Source organism: Corapipo altera, unplaced genomic scaffold (genome assembly GCF_003945725.1).
Source record: "Corapipo altera isolate COAL_440 unplaced genomic scaffold, ASM394572v1 44, whole genome shotgun sequence".
NCBI classification, from domain to species: Eukaryota; Metazoa; Chordata; class Aves; order Passeriformes; family Pipridae; genus Corapipo; species Corapipo altera.
In genome coordinates, this window is record NW_020884880.1 from 2,500,217 (window position 1) to 2,518,406 (window position 18,190).

General features: G+C 38.5%; 1 protein-coding gene across 3 annotated transcripts in view; it reads right to left on the bottom strand.

The window, feature by feature from the left end:
* The window catches only part of CALCR (calcitonin receptor), a 160,845-nt gene that overhangs the window by 50,470 nt on the left and 92,185 nt on the right, over positions 1–18,190 (bottom strand). For all 3 annotated transcript variants that reach the window (XM_027639417.1, XM_027639418.1, XM_027639419.1), the window contains 2 exons: positions 9,739–9,892; positions 6,338–6,448 (listed from right to left, as the gene is read on the bottom strand). In XM_027639417.1, coding sequence (XP_027495218.1) covers positions 6,338–6,448; positions 9,739–9,892 — 265 coding nt within the window. The remainder of the gene's footprint in view (positions 1–6,337; positions 6,449–9,738; positions 9,893–18,190) is intronic.

Genomic DNA, 18,190 nt, shown 5'->3' on the forward strand with positions numbered 1-18,190 from the left:
TTTTTCTTCATCTGATGACTAATAGTTCTATTAACTTGGAAGATTCGTATTCCCTCTATACAACCTAAAGAAAGGAACTGATCATATGGGCAAGGTAAGGATTGTATAGACTGAGCTTACTCTTACTCTGACCAGAAATACACTTTACACAGTTCCATGGCAGAAAAAAAAAAGACAATCCTCCAGAACACAGAATATTTTTGAAATTGTTGTTGGTTTCAAACCATTGTTTTGGGGGAATTATTAAAAATCAATATGTGATCAACAATACCAAGAGGAACAGTACATGTTATCTGAGCCTTCCATCGCTGCGGCTTGGAGGTAATCTCAGACTGCCTGTGTAGCAATGTTCCCTTTGTACTCTTTGCCAGATACTATCAAAAGCTGGAAAAAGTCTTCAGTCATAGAAAAAAGATTAATGGTTATGCTCCCATGGAACACAGTGTGCAAACATTGCACCTACTCTCTCATGCACTCTGCAAAGTGCATGGCTTTTGTTAATATGCTACAGAGTATTTATGGCAATGTCATCTATCATCTCTGTACTTCAGTGCCTAGCTAGGCACTCTGACAGAGTTTAATGTGGTCTCTGTAACTTAGAGATAAACCTTTAGTCTCATACTTTTTCTTGAAGTCAGATAAACACAACTGATCCCAGCCTGAAAGTGCCAATCCCCTGCAGATTTCTTGCTCTGATGTCAGAATACAGAACTGGGGGATAAGTCATCCTTACTGTCCATCTCAGGGACTCAAACACCTCTTCTAAATTTATTCTTTTACTCAGAAACAAAGCTGCAAGCCTGCAACTCAACCACTGTTCTACTCCAAGTTATTATACAGTGGGCCAGTAGCAGGAGGGTTATTATGAATCTGGGTATGTGTTTGCTTTTTTATGCTAATCAGAAGAATATGGTAAAATCTGAAGAAATACACATATGCAAGGATGGGTAAGACAACACTAGTAAGATAAAATGGAAGTATGGGCTTTAAGATTATTAAAATACTATGTAAAAGCTAATTTTTTAGGCTTTATCTGTGCCCTATCAGCTTGGATAGGGCACCACTTGAGCATCACATTACTCAAAGCTGAAGAACAGTGATGTTGTGTGGGTTTCATGTCACCTGACTTTAGCAACCTAAAAGTTATGTAATTCATAGGCAGTTGTGCAGAATCTATGCCATTAGCTTAGAAAGAAGACAGTTCCAGAGCTGTCTGGGAAAAACGGATGAGAGAAATCCTGTCCAAAAGGTCAGTTTCACGGGAGCAAGGAAGTGTCTTGAAAGATTAATCAGCAGCAATAATTTTGTGTGTATATTGTTTGTGCCACCAATAGTGCTTTTATGAATCCTATTTTCATAAACTCCCCTCAGTAATTCATATGTAATGAATACCTTAATAATTCTGGAACCATATGATAGCTCTATCAATCAGACTTTTTACAATTACACCAGTTCTATAGCTAGCACGTTAAAACATCAGTTTTTTATTTATTGCTGAGTTATAAGCTGGAAGTAGAACAAAGTTATCCACTGCTGCAGTGCTTGCTCAGCTCATACCAGACATTGGATTCTTTGCCATTTGGATAGACCTGTGCTTATTTCTGCAGATGAGGGAATGGTTGATGTAGCACATCTGATTTACTTACATACTCAGTAAAATATTCTGGAAGAAATTTTTTCATAAATAAAAAAATCATCCTTTATAATGCAATGGAGAACCTAGAAAACTTCAATTCCAGTGTCCTAATAAGTGAAGAGTTATCACTATCTTCAAAGTGTCTTAGTCAGCAGAATCAGAATTGGTATAAAAGAATCATATTGTGCACTGTGGGGATAAGAATTGATTTTTATAATACAGCTGTCAAACTTGCTAAGAAGCAGGACAGAAAGACACAGAGGGTAAGGAGAAAAAAGCAGTTGGAAAAGAGTTGTTCATATTTGTCTTACTTATTGCTATCTAAGTTATATCACTTCAAGACAAGAAAATATGACCAGCAGAAATCCAGGGCTGTCTATTTAAGTCAGTCATGAAATCTGCATTTTGTGGCAGGAAGAGAAGGGCTCTCCCAGTGTCAGAGCAGGAAGGCAAGGCTGTACTTCCATCTTCCTCGACTGTGAGAGGTAACAACATATTAATTATCAACTGAGTAATTGCTTATGGATATATATGGATCTGTTTCCAAACTACACTTCTAGAAACTGTGCTCCTGGAGCTTCATGAAGAGTCATGAGTAACAGTTTACAAAAGAGAACTAAAGATAGAAACCCAAATGAGTGGAGAACTGAGGGGAGTTTTGCTAAATGCAGTTTCTTCTCACAAAGGCTACTGCTCTTAACCACTGCTCTTTGCCAAAGAATAAAGGGAGTGAAAGTGAAACGAAAAGGTATATGTGCCACACCAAAACTTGCACATTCAGCTCCATTGGTATGTGACTGCACCAAACTAACCCTAACTAAATGCACTGTATAAGGACAGAGAGGTGGGCAATATAACACTCCCCTGCCACAAACTCAACTGCCCACATATGACACAGGGCAATGCTCAGCTCCTCCTGTTGCCCCTGGCAAACCTGTCTTGCTAGAAGGCCATTATATCCACAATATATTTTCCTTTTTTCCATCAGCAAGAATATTGGCAGCATGAATTACATACTACATTCCCATAAAACTCAACTCTTACCAATTTCAGTGAGACCTGAAACCATTTCAGAGGGATTACACCAAAGATTAACCTGTCTAAAATATGAATATAAAATACAATTCAAGAGGAACTGTGCATGTTGCCTGAATAGGGGCATATAAAACATCCCTGCTCAGAGCTTCACAGCCAGGAGTGGACTAGACAATGAATTTCCTGCTGTCACTGGCATGAAAGCAGTAGGTCTTGTTATGTTTTCCAGACAAATTGATTTGTTTTCATGCATTATCACATTGTGCATGATGTGCACTGTGAGAAGGAGATTGCTTCTTTCAGAACACAGATTCCTATCCAGTAAGAACAGATCTAAATTCAGTGTAATAAGTGCAGTAGCTAACTGTGAAGTTGTCAGATAAAAAATGAAGAGACCACTGAGATTGTTCCCCTTTGTTTTGGTTCTACGTTCTTTTCTTCAGAATATGATTTCACCTTGTTTACTTTCTAACATACTCTAGTGATTTCCTCTTGGCATCAACGCTGAATATTGTTGGGGATCAAATATAGAGAGCTGGTATATGGGATGCACAGATGCAGATGGGAAGAGGATTCGTTACTATGCTGCCAGTAATGTTTCACTTTTCCAATTACAAACGACATAAGTATCAAAAGAGAAAAATATATCTGAAAGACATCATTTTATTCCAGGACTCGAAGCTATACATGGCCTCTAATGAAGTGACTTAGCCATCAATATGCTAATATGCAGTGGTTCTGCAGGTCTTGGTGCTGGCCAAAGCAGCACAGTATTAAATAACTTGTTTCAGAAATCCATGGGGTTACTTACATGCCTAAAATCTATGCTGAGGTGGTTGCATATCAGAAACTCAATGGGGAGGAAATCTGACAGTCACTACAGTTTTCATCGTGGGAAAATGTTATTCTTCAGGATGAATTTTCTGTTTCTCAGTGGAAAATTCAACTGTATTTTCTTTAACAGGAGTAAGTTACCAAAGGAAATAATGACTTGTGACACAAAATCTGACAGACTTCTCAGGACAGCTCAGTCTGTGCTTCTGGCCACCTGTATGTGGCAGCCACTTCTATTAGCAGTTGATAGACTTGTAGACACCCTCCTGATTTCTGACTTCCCTGAGTCTCCCTCCTACTTTATCAAGTCCCCATGTGACAACTAGCCACGTGTAAAGCAAAGGCTGACTACCCACTGATTTGATGCCATAGCTGTAACACATGCTGGGTTACCCAACAGTTATTCTGGGAAAGCAGCTTTAGCTCAACCGGAAGATGTCGGGCTGCTGCCAAGCCAGGGAAACAGGGTTGACTGACCAGGATGCAGCCACTTGACTGACCAGAATGCAGGCAAAAAGGATGACAGAGGTGCTGACAAGGAGAAAAGAGATGTACCAGAGGAAAATACTGGGTCCAGAAGACCACAGGTAATGTTCTTTAAGAGGACAACAGAGAGAACAGTAGGAAATTAATTACTGGAGGAGGTTTTTCTTCCTATGGGTCTGTACAGAGTACAGGAATACTAAAAAATTCCTAAACCTCAACTTTTAAAGCATGCCAGAATGAGTAACCACAGTACACACACACTGTGGGCTAAACTCTGTGACAGGCATCTGCACATTAAGGAGTGATTTGCAATCAGTTGTATGAGCCACAGGCCTTGGCATTAATAACCATTAGTAAGTGGAGCGAGATCCTTCTCCATGGATGGCTTCAAGTGTTACTTTGAAGAGTGCTGTTGTAGTGGAGCAATTAGTTCAGAACAAGTCATTGGAGACAGACAAGTGGAAAAGCTGAGAATAGGGGGCTTGGGAATGAGCAGGAAAGTGATTCTGTAATCATCCCCATCCATGAGGGATGAGGACCCTGAGTAGCTGGGGAAATCTGTGATCACAGGGCTGCCCAACACCCATCTTTGCACGTATAAGCTGAGCATTGCATGGAGTATACCAATTGGTGACTGTTAGCGCCACATGTTTTTTCTTTTTTCTTCCATAAAACCCATGGAAGCAGGGAAAGCAGAAGCCTTGAAGTAAATTTTTCTATTCATAAAAGGGGCTGTTTCCTTATGGGAGGATACCATGAATAAAATGGGGGCTGAAGCAGAAGGTAGAGACCCCATCCAAGAGGCATGTCTAACATGCATGCACGAAGAGGCTTGTGCAACCTCAGGATCCAGAGTCTCAAGCTCTCTTCTGAACACGGGTACTTCTGTCTGGGAACTGAACCAGGTTTGGTCAATTCTTTTAAAATGCTCTGTTGGAATGCTTTGAGAAAATACTCTAATGGTTGAAGCACTTGTCCACAGAGAGGGAGACCTAAGCGAAAGTCAGTTCTCCAGATGAGGGTCTCAGCTCCTCAGCCTGTGTCCCAAAGGTGCTCCAATGATAAGCCATGAGCATGACCGTCCTGCAAGACTCCTCTTTAAAAACTATGACACTGTACAGAAAAGAGGTCAAGACTTCTGTGTCAGAAAGCAAAAAAAGGGCACAAAAGAGAAGACCCTGCCACATGAGCTCACTTTCCAGGCACAGAAATCCTGAGCACACAGACTTCCTTCAATCCATCCTGTCCAAGGCCTAATTCCACTGGAAAGAGGGACATTCCTCCACCAAAGATGGAATGTAGTTTTGAATTCCCTCAGACTGGGTCTGACACTGGAAGTGTCCCACTTGCTGCGTGAATTCTCTAATCATGGACAGCTTCATCTATGAAGAACAGAAACACAGATCAATCTGGCTGCTACTGCAAATGGGCTTCAGCCAAATGCATACTGGGTTTGATCCAACATGGAAACTACTCTGTTTTCTAAACAGGCAATATGCTCGAGAAGATCAACAGTTTTTGCTAATGGTACTTGGTAATTAACTCACAGAGATGCAATTGTCTGTTTCCTTCATCTCCAGTTGGGCACATACATTTTGGCTTAAGTTTGTTGAAAATTTTTAGATTTATATGCCCTCCTTCCCAAATGTTTAATTTCATAGATTTTAACTGCAATTGGTGCACTGTGACTATGTGGAATTTAGCACACTGTGGCATCAAGCACCACCTATAAACAACATGTCCTGAGCATGGAACACACAACTCTCTTCTAACTGGAGTTAAATTTGTGTCTAATATTTCCTCGTATCTATTTTGCAATATTCCTGTCTTTGATTTTCCCTTTCATTTTCCATTTAAACACTTTTGAATTACTTCTCTCAGTCTGACTGCTAGTATTTGTATGAAGAATTCAATTATTAACTGAAACTCAGAGACTGAAAGAATGTTATTCTGCTTATCTTCTCTAAAATGATACTTTCCAATAAAAATTGAACAAAGAACATGCTGACACATATTTCACACAAATAAGCATTTTCTCATTATAAAAACTTAGAATGAGGTGCTAAGAATATTTTGATATTATAACTCAGAAGTTGACATTTTCATAAACTAGGTTTCATAAATCCATGGTTTATATTATATTTACATAAATACATATAAAATATTTTACAAATAAAAATATATAAATTAGGTAACCCACAATCTTGATATGTTCCAATTTCAACCAAAATACCCTAAGATTTCACAGTGCTGTAAAAACTTCACTGCAAACATGCATCCTCTCAATGGCATGAATGTTTTGAAGACATCCTTCAAAAGATAAAATGATAAAAAGAAATACTGTACCGGTTGGATCAAAGTCTGGAAAATAATCCGGACAATTCTGAGCAGTGATCCTTCCAGCAGGTGTATCATCCCAGCACAACCAGCCATCCCATGTTCGGTTGCAGAACAGACCTGGACATTTAAGAGGGTTTCAGGAGTTAATTCAACACACGGTCACTCCTGAACTGTTCTTTTCTAGCCTCTTGAGGAATATTGCTGCCTGCAGACAATCAGGTTTTCTTTTTGCAATAAATTCCTTTATTATTGTTAGAGTGGCATTCAGGGGCTACAAGGAACTTGTTTTTGCTGACCTGATGTTAGTTGTGTTCATTTTACTGGAAAGTTATGTTTTAATACCTGTTGAATTGAGCTTTGAATGTAGCATTTGATCCTAAAAATTTCTCTTCTTGATCCTCCTTCTGTCCCCAGTTGTAAGCACCTACACTAGTGGTACCCAAAGACCTATTAGGCACCCACTTTTCATTTCACCTTCTGCTGTTCAGTAGGTCTGAAAATTGGGTCTTTGAAATGTAAAGGTAAGGAAGAGTTTGTGGGGACATCCCACTAAAAGCAACATTAGCAGAGACAGGTCTCTGTAAGGCTGTTGCCTTATTCAGCACCAGAGATCAGTGATGTACCTACACGTCCAGTGAAGCAGATGCAAGACTGATCTGTAACAGGCAGATTCTGCCTGCTGATGTTGTCTAGGTAGGCGTGCTATGATTCTGTCCTCATCATGCATCTTCTGAGAAGGTAGTGCAGTCGAGGCTGTGTCGCTTCCACCCCCACAAGCAGCGGCAAAGTGAGGGAGGCAGAACACAGCTCATTTTTGATCCCCAACAGAGATGATACCTACTATGGTCCTCAGAAACTGTGCTGTAAGACCGCTTGCTGTAATGTGTAACATGACTCATTGTGGACTTATAAAAGAAATGTATTAAAAAAACCCCTACACTTCTTAGTTATTTTCCATTTAAAATCAGTTTGTGGTGGGGGAAAAGGTATTTATCATCATGACCACCAGGTTAAAGGGAAATAGAATGAGAATGTACATCTTTTTTGCTCTGGTCCTGAGGAAGTGTCAAAAGGGCTGCTATGACCATGTAGGTTGATTTTTGAAGAATTATTTAGAAGGTACCTCTGAAAGTTAATAAAATATGGATAGCTAATTGCTTCTGGTGCTTTAGAAACTATCCATAGATAAGCTTTCTTACTAAAGCAAAAAGGCTGTAAAAAGTCATCTGAATTGTTCAAATTTGCACCAATAAATATTTATAAGTCAAAATAGCTGTGGATTAAAAATTGAAAGCATAAATAATTCTAAATTAATATTTTCCAGATTAGATGTTGTTCAGAAAAGACATTTTTATACATACTTTTACCTCATTTTCTAAGATTTTATGCACATACGTGTTTCTGTTATCAAGTTAAATATGCTAATGCTATTTTTCACTTAAATAACCAGTCATCATATCAACAGCTTCAATATCTTTCCTTCAGGTACTGTCATGTTTTTCTACAGCTTTGAAATGTATCTGAAAGACTTTGAGGAGTATTTTTGTAATAATGAAGAAAAACAAGAGTAAAAACTTTTGCAATTTGAGCTTGTATTTGAAAGACAGTGTTGAAAGGGGTTGCAGGGAATTTCTATCTTTAAATCCTCTGCCTTGCCTGATAAATAAAAAAATAGCACATATCAATCTATACATTGTGGACTGTGTCTTTCAAGGTAACTAACAGGATATATATGTATACATACATATATATATATATGGATATATGGATACATATATATGATATATATACATATATACAAACACACACACATACACACACATATATATATACACCATGTGTATATATATATATATATATATATATATATATATACACGGTGCTGTCCTGGAGGGGTGATCAGGTGTTTCCATGCACCTGAGCCCCTCGTTTTATTATTTTTTCAGCTGAAAATGCAACTTTAGTAGTGCTGGCATCATTCCTTTGTCACCCATTATCTTCATTTTTGGGTTATAAATGAATTAAGTGTATGTTGCTATGAACATAACAGTCCCTAATGGCAACACTTAAAATCTAGCTGCCAGTTGAAGGAATGCAGGAACTGCCACTGCTGTTCTCCTGGGACAATGCTGCCCTTGAGAACACTACTAGGAATTCATGTCATCATATGAAATCCCAGCTCATGCTGGAAAAACAGCTGTTGCAACTAATCACACAAACAAGGTGCAGAAGAAATGGGAATCCAGTGGAATCACCAATGGATGCAAAAATTACTTGTTTATAGAGCTGGAGACTAAAAGAGTAATCCGAGAAGAAGATGGCAAGTTATTTCCACCATAAGTCCAGCAACTAAAAGGCTTGTTTATGTCTGAAACATCATGTTTTATATTCCATAACCCTATATAACTACTTGTGGGTTTTCCCCATCATCAGCCTGAATTAAAACCTATTTTTACCAAAGTCAATCTCTATATCCATTTCTACATCAAGACTTGAGTATCTTAACATCTAACTGTTGTTTGAGTCTTACAGAGCTCAGTAAAACCTTTGTGATAAAGAGCTATAGAAATGTCTTTGTTCTTATATTACACAAAGTCCCACTTTGTCTCCAATCCATGTATTAGGTTGGGTGTTTTTATTAGTGGGTTTTTTTTCACGTGTTTTCTCTTTAAACTATGTCCTCAATATCTCTGTTCTTTACTTGCATGAGTCTTCACAACTCCTCTGTTATTTTTTTCTCTAGCCTCCTCATATCTTCTGTATCCTCTATAAGAAAAAGTGACCATAACACTGAGTCCCAACCAGGAATCCTGCTTTATACTATGGAACTGTAGCACCGCTATTTTTTGTCATTTCTCTTTTTATCACCCTTCACATATGCCTCATATTTAGCAAAGATGAGAGCTCAGTGCCTTATAAACCTATTTTTGTTAGTGTTACTGTTGAATATGGAATGTCTAGAACTTCTGTGTTGGTACAGAGCATGACGACCAGCAGACAATACAGAAATGACAAAAAATTGAAACAGAGAGTAAAGTGAACAGAACAACATTTATATTTAAGAGATTTTCCATTCACAATCAGGTCGTTGTGCGAGTTTGTTGAGAGGTTCTGGAGAATGCCATTCTCTAAGCAAGAAAAGAGACATTCAAGCAGCAAAGCACTGAGCAAGAAACATGGATAATGGAGGAAGGAAGCAGTGTTCACTCCCTGGGCTCCTTCCAGCCTTTTTTATTTCTTTGCACTTAGGAGGATGCTAAGTAAGTGTGACTTTGATTACTGTTGTGGGAAGGAAAGTGCACCCTGAGGAAGAGTATGGGTTAGCATACAGAAGAAAACATTTCTTTATAGTTCTATAACCAAGCATGGCAAAATACAGATAGATTTTTTTTTTAAATCCTTTTTACCTTTTTTCTTGTACGGAGGAGCTCTGTTCATCCTCTCATAGCATTTGAACTGTGAATCTATTATCTTCTGTCGTATGACTGAATTTTCTGTTACTACAGGTTCTAATGTAGGATCAGTAAAATTTACAGTAGAAGAAAGACTTGGAACAATTCTCTGTACAGAAAGGAAAAACTGTTAGTACAACTGAACAAAAGAGGAGGATAAAATTAAAAAAAAAAAAAAAGTGGGGACCAGAAATATATTTTGCATCCTTCAAAGGCCTTTTATTTGCATATGTTTAGTATTATGATGGGCCTTCTACTGCTTGCAAAGTAAATGCTGAATATTATTAGTTTACTTCATTAAAACCTCAAGATTTTAACCAAGTCCTTTTTCTTGGCAAAGAGAGGATCATTAAATACTTGATAAAGTCTTCAAAATTTTTTTATTCAGTTTAGCATCTGCAAAAGAATTTTGTATGTTCCAAAAATTACACTCATGTATTTCTGCTCATTTGTTCCCATTTTTTTCCTGACAGTGCAGACAAAATACCTCAGTGCCACAGCCTGGAAACTGATTATTTCACGTTTTATGCCATCTGCTTTGAATTTCTTCAACTGCTAAGGTCATAGAAACAACAGGCAGAGAGTTAAACCTCAATATCTGGCCTTAGTTCCTAGTTAAGTACCTAAATTTGAGTCCCTACATTTGAGTCTGAATAACAGAGTCCTCTTCAATCTAGTGGTATCTTCTGAATTCTCCCATTCTGAACCACTTGCAGTTTAAAGGGAAGGATCATTGCCTCTGGAAGGCAAAGTCAGTCATGTTTTTTTGCCATCCATCCATCTGTCAGTTGCACAACTCAGGTCTGTGAGCGGAAATGAGAGTGTGGAGCTTTAGTTAGTTCTGTTCTGCCTCAATCCTATATCAGGAAACTTCTCTGCATGAAGGTGATAGGTAAAGATTAGTTCCTCTGCTTCCCCAAGAAAAAGAACATTGCTGTGGCACTCTCCTTGCATGACCCTCTATCTTCCCCTATACTAAACAGTACTAAAGCCATCACAAACACATACAGACTCATTTGCAGGCTTCAAAATCTAGGACTGTCATAAATACACAAACTTTACCATTTTAGCAGCAAATGCCAGTACACAGATCTTTAAGCAAGCACTTGTTGATGCGCAAATTGAAAACATGACAGGTTTGAAAATTCAAATATCAGCTTACTTCTTACACTTTTCTTCCCCTTTTTTTAATTGCACATCACAGGCAACTGTATTGCATAAATACATTACCTTTTTCCCCCATTTGCACACTAAAACACCTTGGTAAAATACACAGTGAAACCACAGTGTTTGACTTGGTTGGAAAAAATAAAAGCCATTACTTTTATCCTGATATCTCTGTGACAAACCATGTCAGGATATATACTCGTATATCTAATTAATTATATTTTCTTAATTTAATCTAATCTCTTTTGACACAAACATTTTCATTTTCAACTGTATACAGCTGCTAGCTGGAGGACCCGGAGGCAGTTAATCTTGTTGCACTTAAACAGGTGCTTGAAATAAAATAGGAGGAATAAAAAGGAAGATATTTTCTGGCAGAAATAAATTTTATGTGTATGTATACCCCCCAAACAAATATATACTTGGACAATGAAGCCATTTGGAACATTTCATCTGGCCATCCAAGTGAAAAATTAAGTATCTAGAAAGCCAGAACAGGAAATACAGAAGTGAAGCAAAACATCACAGATCCCTTACTTATAAAAAGATTAAAGTGAGTAGCTGGAGTCCATGAGAATCATTTTAAAAACCAGCCAAGTAATATCCTAAATCCAGCATGTAGTGTAGGAAAGTGCAGATGAGGTTCTTCAGACACCCTCATTTTTATCTTAGCCCTTCACATCCATGTACCATCACAGGCTCTAGTGCTTTCCTGAAGTGATTAATAGATACTCCATGCTAATTTTCCCCATTTTTATTTTGAATAATACCTCAGTTCCAAGCTGTTTGTATTAAAGAGAGGAATATCAGTATTGTCAAAGAAAGCTAGGAGGACTTCTGTGGCATTGCCTCTGTTCTTGACAATTTCTCTGTTCCTCTGGGCCATTTTGGGAACACAGCTATGTGTGGAGTGATAATTTTGGGGGGTAAGACACAATTCAGACACCAATGACTGCCTACTCTTAAAGGTCAGTTTAAGAGACTTGTTGTGTATAATTTCTGATGAAGTCAGCTCTTATTGGGTACAGTTTAATGCAAATATTTTGATACTTGAAGGTAAAGAGTACCTGTGGTGGTGGATAGACTAAATGCCTTGGATTGTGCACAGAATTATTTAAAAGTGCTCAACCATGTAACCAGGAGGCCCATTCTACTGCCTCTGTGCAAGGCAATCATGGTCCAGCTGAAACTGCTAGCAAAATTTCTACTACCTACATTTAGGACAGGAATTCACCCAGAAAGATTAAAAATATGGATAACACTGTGTCACTAAAGCTCAATGGGAGTTACTTTATCAGTGGAAATCACTTAATGGCCTACAAAAAAACTGACGTTTGGATAAAAATTTGAATAATAATATTAAATTTACAGATGTCTCTTAAATAAGCTTTTTTTTTTTTTCTTTTTATCAAGCACAAGGACACAGATTTTCAAAGTTAATTGTCCAAATATCTTTCCGGGCACTTTTTAGGAAATTGAATAGCTTGTGTGGGAAATCAAATTAAGGGGTCATACATAGGTATGTCACTGGTATTGTTCACCTGCAATATGCCCTTTAAATGTGCTCTTCCCATTGATTGCTACTCCTCATTTCTGTTTGCCTAGAGCTGGCCTTGGAAGTTTGAACACCATTTTTTTCTACCTTAAGATCAGATTTCCATTTCAGCAGATTAATGAAATATTAATTTGGTGGTTTGCTGGAGGTTGAGGAGCCACATCCCTGTTTGAAATGCTGTTTTTTCTACCATGTGTAAGAGACACCACTCTAGGACCCAGAGCCTAAAGCCTGACCTCTTAAAGTCAGTTCAGTGGGCTGATGATCCAGCCTTATATTCCTGCAGTTAAGTCAGACAAAAATCTTGCTACAGTTTGTCATGTGAGATGCTATTATTTGTTTTAGTCTTCCTGCACTCCTTATCATAGGGGTCAGAAGAGGGCAAATGGGTCAGAAAGACATCTCTGGGTCATTATTCTCTTATCAGAAGTAGTAGGATTTTGGGCATGATTACATGGGAGGGAAAGCTTAGTGTGTACCATGTTATTGGGAGAGGCTGGGAGTGTACCATGAATCTGTGTGTCTATGTTTGTATCTGCTCTCAGGGAATTAATGATTGGAATTACCTCTGCTACTTTATTTTAATTGTTATATCTGTGCATTTTAGGAATTAAGATTTAAAACGCATGTTTTCACCATAAAAAAGCCAAGAGTAAGTAATTTTAACTTGGTAACTACCTACAGCATTGAACAGATTTTGAATGTTCAGAGTCCATTACTGCATATTAAAAAGCTTTCCCATCCATCCGTCCATCCATCCATCCATCCATCCATCATCTGTTATTTTAGGTGGAAATATAAATGATGTTGACACAGTAAAGGAATGCCTCATTCATTTATAAATATTCTTTATTAAAGAGAAATAAATAATTCACAACTTAATAATTGATGTGCTCATTGCCTGAAAATGATTGGCATCATTTCGTCAGAAGAAAATTGTTTAAGTGATGTCCCATGCAGCAGTTTAGCAGCCGTACATATGATGTCACTCCTAAAAGTCCAAGTAAATGACGTCATACATACGACCACCAAGCCACCACGTGACAAATGACTGTTATAAGAAAACAAATTATCATTACAAGGAGAAAAAACAAGATTCTGATAATGTTGAAGTTCACTTTCTACCTAGAATTAATAAAGTAATCTAGAGAAAGCAACTTGGCTTCATTATTAAATTATACAGAAATGAACAGATAGTGTCCTTGTTTCTGTAAGACAGACAACTGTTATTAACCTCTGCAACACTGTGCCCATTTCTGCAAGGGAGAATCCAGATAAAGCAAGCACAAAATTCCTTCACTTTTTTCCCCACAAAATATTGCATATGATGAATAAGCAACCCCAAATATTTTTCTTCTGCCATCAAAGAGCTTGGAGGACACTAACTGTAACAATACATGACATTTAGGAAAAGAAGATATTTGTAGCTTTCTTTACTTTTGCATTTTTCCTCCTTCCACTAAATACAGTAATTTAGTAACATTTATTGTTGAGTTCAGTCAAAATATAGCTCAAATTCTGTATGCTCCAAGTGTTTTATATTGATTTCAATAGCTCAAATGTAAAATTCTTTTAAAACTGCTATGTGTAGTCACCACTTTGTGGATCACTAAGCTCCTGTTCTTCACTACATCACATCTTCTAGAGAGAGCTCGGCATGATTTAGACTGGTGGCAGAGCCTCTCTCATACTTTGATGTTTGAACCACTCTTCACAGCTGCTAGTGTTAGGACAGAGAAGAAAACAACTGTGATGCCTTAGGAAAGTCATTAGTGTATGGTATTCAGTAAACATAATCATTTCTATCCATCACAAATGTGCTAGGAAACAGCAGACAATTTCTTTGGGGAAATACCACAACATGACTTGTTTTACTTAACCATTGAATGTTAAAATTTTCTCGTACTCTACTATGTTGGAGCAGGATGGTAATTATCTCAGTGACACCCTATACAACTAACACAGCAGATTTTGGCAGCTGTTTAAACAATCACGAGATTAGCAGTCACAGTAAATGAAGATAAGGCAGTTGTAATGAAAAGCAACTCACAAATCTTACAGTTCCTTGCCACTGCTGCAGGATTTGCTCACATGAGGAAGCTTTACTTGCAGTTTATCCCGATGCAAGCTGTGGGCTTACAGAAAGGCTGCAGAATACTTAACAGATTTTTGCTTGCAGCCCTGATTATCATCTTGCAAGAGGCCTCTTTAGGGCAATCAGCTGCATAGCAACAGCCTTATTTTTTAAACAAGCAAAGATGTAGTCAAAATTTCCTGATCACCCCTGAAACTGGGTGAATAGAGCAGAACAGAGCATTCCTTTCTCAGGAAACTGAGCAACTTGAGTCTCAAATTCTCACACTAATTCTCATCACCTTAAAATACCAGCAGATTGCTTTCCAGAGTTTTCCTTGTGTGAGAACAGCTTCAGAACTTGCCAGTGTACTTACGGCTTGAAGCAACCCATGGTTACACAGGGAAATACTAACTCACATCAACAGCTTCCAAAGGCATGGTCTCAGGTGATGAGACCTGGGGGGATTTCATCATCCAAGGCTGGGGAAGCCCCTGGGCTCCCAGTGGTGCCAGACAGCAAGCAAGTTCTGATGAAGGAAGATGAAGGAGGCTGTGACAGATCATCATCAGCTCTTCTGGCTCACCGGAGGGTAGGACCTGCTCTGGACCAGATGCTGGAAGAGTTGCTGTCTAAGCAGGAAAAGGCTTGTTCTTACAGTACCTGCACAGAAACGGGTTTTAGAGACTGGTGGTGAGAGCTGTGGAGCTGGGCAAGTAGCAGGAGGCCAGGGAAGCACATGGCCCCACCACCCCATGTGAGGATCAAACCTGCGGCAAGTGCTTCACTAATGGGTTCTGGAGATTTGAATTTACCATACCACAACTGTATTCCAAAAAACACCAATTTGTGCAGTTACTGAAAATTACATTTAGGTTTTCATATAATTAATTTTCAATGTTTTGTGAATGGGAATTATTGCCAAGACTTAAAGGAGTTGGCAAGAAGCACCTGACTCTGTATAGCTTTGTGACTGAGGCTTGGAAACAATTTGACAGATTTGGACCTAATGAACTTGCACAATTTGTTTTTTACTCAAAATGAATTTATTTTAAAATACAATCTTGATCTAATTGACCTAATTGAAAATAGTGTGTCCTTCAACTGCAGCATCCATTTAGTCCTTACTGTGCACTTTGTGGATGGCTCCAGACACAAAATCAGAATATGTGAAAAAATTTTCTCCACCAATCCTCATTTCCAGAGTAAGAACAAACTATCATTTGTAGGCACTAAATGACAGTTCTTACTTGACAAAATAATGAAGAGAATACAAATCTCTTCCTTCAATGTCCTGCAAAATTGATTGGTTACACTGGAAAGAGACCCAAACCTGCTTCGTCTTCTTCATTCTCTGCAGTTTGATGCTGCTGGGCACACTGTGTTGATGCTCCATCTTTCTTGTGAAGAGAAATGTGCATTGAGGAGATCAACTAATTGCTCCAGCACAGAGGGGCTCATGTGTTTAAGGAAATAAATCTCAGTCACATTCCGTGGCTTTCAATAATTGCCAAAATCTAGAGAGTAACAGGCATAAAGTGAACTAAGACATAATGAACAGTAAATTTTCTAATGATATTCCCATTGAAACGTAGAGAACTATCTGGTGATGCATTATCCTGCATCCAAAAGCAAGGGAATCTATCATAGAGGAAGACAATAGTTAGTTCTGTTTCTAAATTAGATTTTGGAACAACTGTTGCTTCAGTCTTTGTTTGGCAAAAGCGAATCATTATAGACGTGTACACAGAAGTGCTATTTATTCTACACAAAAAATGACATACATAAGAGAGATGGGTTTGTATCAGAAGGTACCAAAACCCCGTGGTGACAAGTCTAAAGGAGATGGTGGGGAGGAGGTGTCTGTGCACATCAAGTAACTAAGGTCTATGACAAAATATTCAAGGAGAGATATGAGAAGAATCCAAGGAATGAAGTCTTCTGCAAAGCACTAACACTGTATATAGGACACGGAGTGCTCCAACACTAAGAGTGTATTAGAGAATCACAGCTACCCTAAGAAAGGAGATTTCAGGTAAAAGTATGCCCTACTCAATAGTGGTGATCACTGCAGGTGGACAAATGGCACAAACAGAGAGACTGGAGCCCAGAGGAGAAACACAAGGACCCCAACAGAGGTTGTGTTGCTTTGCAACAGCTTGCAGTGACCAACTGGGAGCGCAGGACACAGACGAGAAGATGAAAGAAAACCATCAAAGCCATCAAAGAATAAAGATCTGGAGGATGGTTTGTGGGGTGAGTAGAGAACAGGGATGGAAGTTCAACCCTGTGTCACAAATCACTTTAATTATTATGTCTTCCTCAATCTCAAACAGCAGCTGACATGTCTCACAGGTCTTGGAAGCAAGGAATGAATAGAAGAACCAACGAAGTGGGAACAGTCTCTATGGAAGAGAAAGACACTCTTCATTCATTACAGACTACAAATAAAATGTAAAAAATGAATGTTTCCTATCAGCTACAGATGGGGAAATCTTTGGGAAAATGACCGGTGCCAAATACTTCTCATATTTGATCTAACAGCAGTGTTCTGGTAAGCGTCATCAAGGAAACAGAGCTTGTTCATGGTCTGCTTCTATGACCGTGACTTCTTCCCTATCAAAAAGTAAATTAATCCAAGAGGTATTGAAGTAGGCCATAGCATGCCCACTGCAGTGGGAAAAGAAGGCACATTGAGATTGGAAGAGTGAAAATGAAGGAAACTTGTGCTTGAGTTATCCATTGAGGTCAGAAGCTGAAGAGTCCTCTGGTGCAAAGATATTTAAAAAAAAGGGGATGCAGATCTCACTGAAGAGTTTTTTAAAGAAATCCTAGCCCAGGAGTACTGCAGGAATGTGCACAGAACTAACGTTGCATATGTGCTACATGGGTGAGAGATTTAAAAGATTTGGGGACAACACAGCAAGGATTAGCCCAGTTCTTCTGGGTTGACCTACAAATCCATTCTGTAGGTTAAAGCACCTCAGGTGCTCAGAAATGCTGTTGGCAATTTTAATTATCAGAATATTTACAGTCCTGTCACTTGACTGGGAAGAAATATAAACTCAAACTGTTTCTTTATTTGGCATTGGCTTGGTACAGGAAGAATTGCTTTTATGTCAAGCCCCTTGTCAAGCTGTGCAGATCAGCTGGGATTCAAAGCCAGAGGGAAGCTGGTTTCTCTCAGGCTCTTTGTTACAGACATCTCTGACCATGGGTGATTTCCTAGCCAGTGCATTGCCATGTGCAGCCTTGCAGGATACGTAGAACAGCCACAAGCGGTCACAAATACCAGAATACTCAGCATATTATGTGATTCTGTGAGGTACACAATCCAATAAACAATCCAGAGACTGCAGTTGCTAGTGTTCCCCAACATGTCCCCTAGACCTGTCTCTACAACAGTTGTAGTTTGTCTCACACAACATCATCAAGGAAGTTTTCAAACAATTAAGTTTCCATGTCACTGCTATGTTGTAGCCTGTAAAACATAGAAATGAAAAGCCATACGCACAGCCTTCTTCAGACTTGCAGTTCTGTCTCACCAGAAAATAATGAACTTCTATGAGATAACTTATTTAGAAACTTTATTAAGCTTATTTTGAAATTTA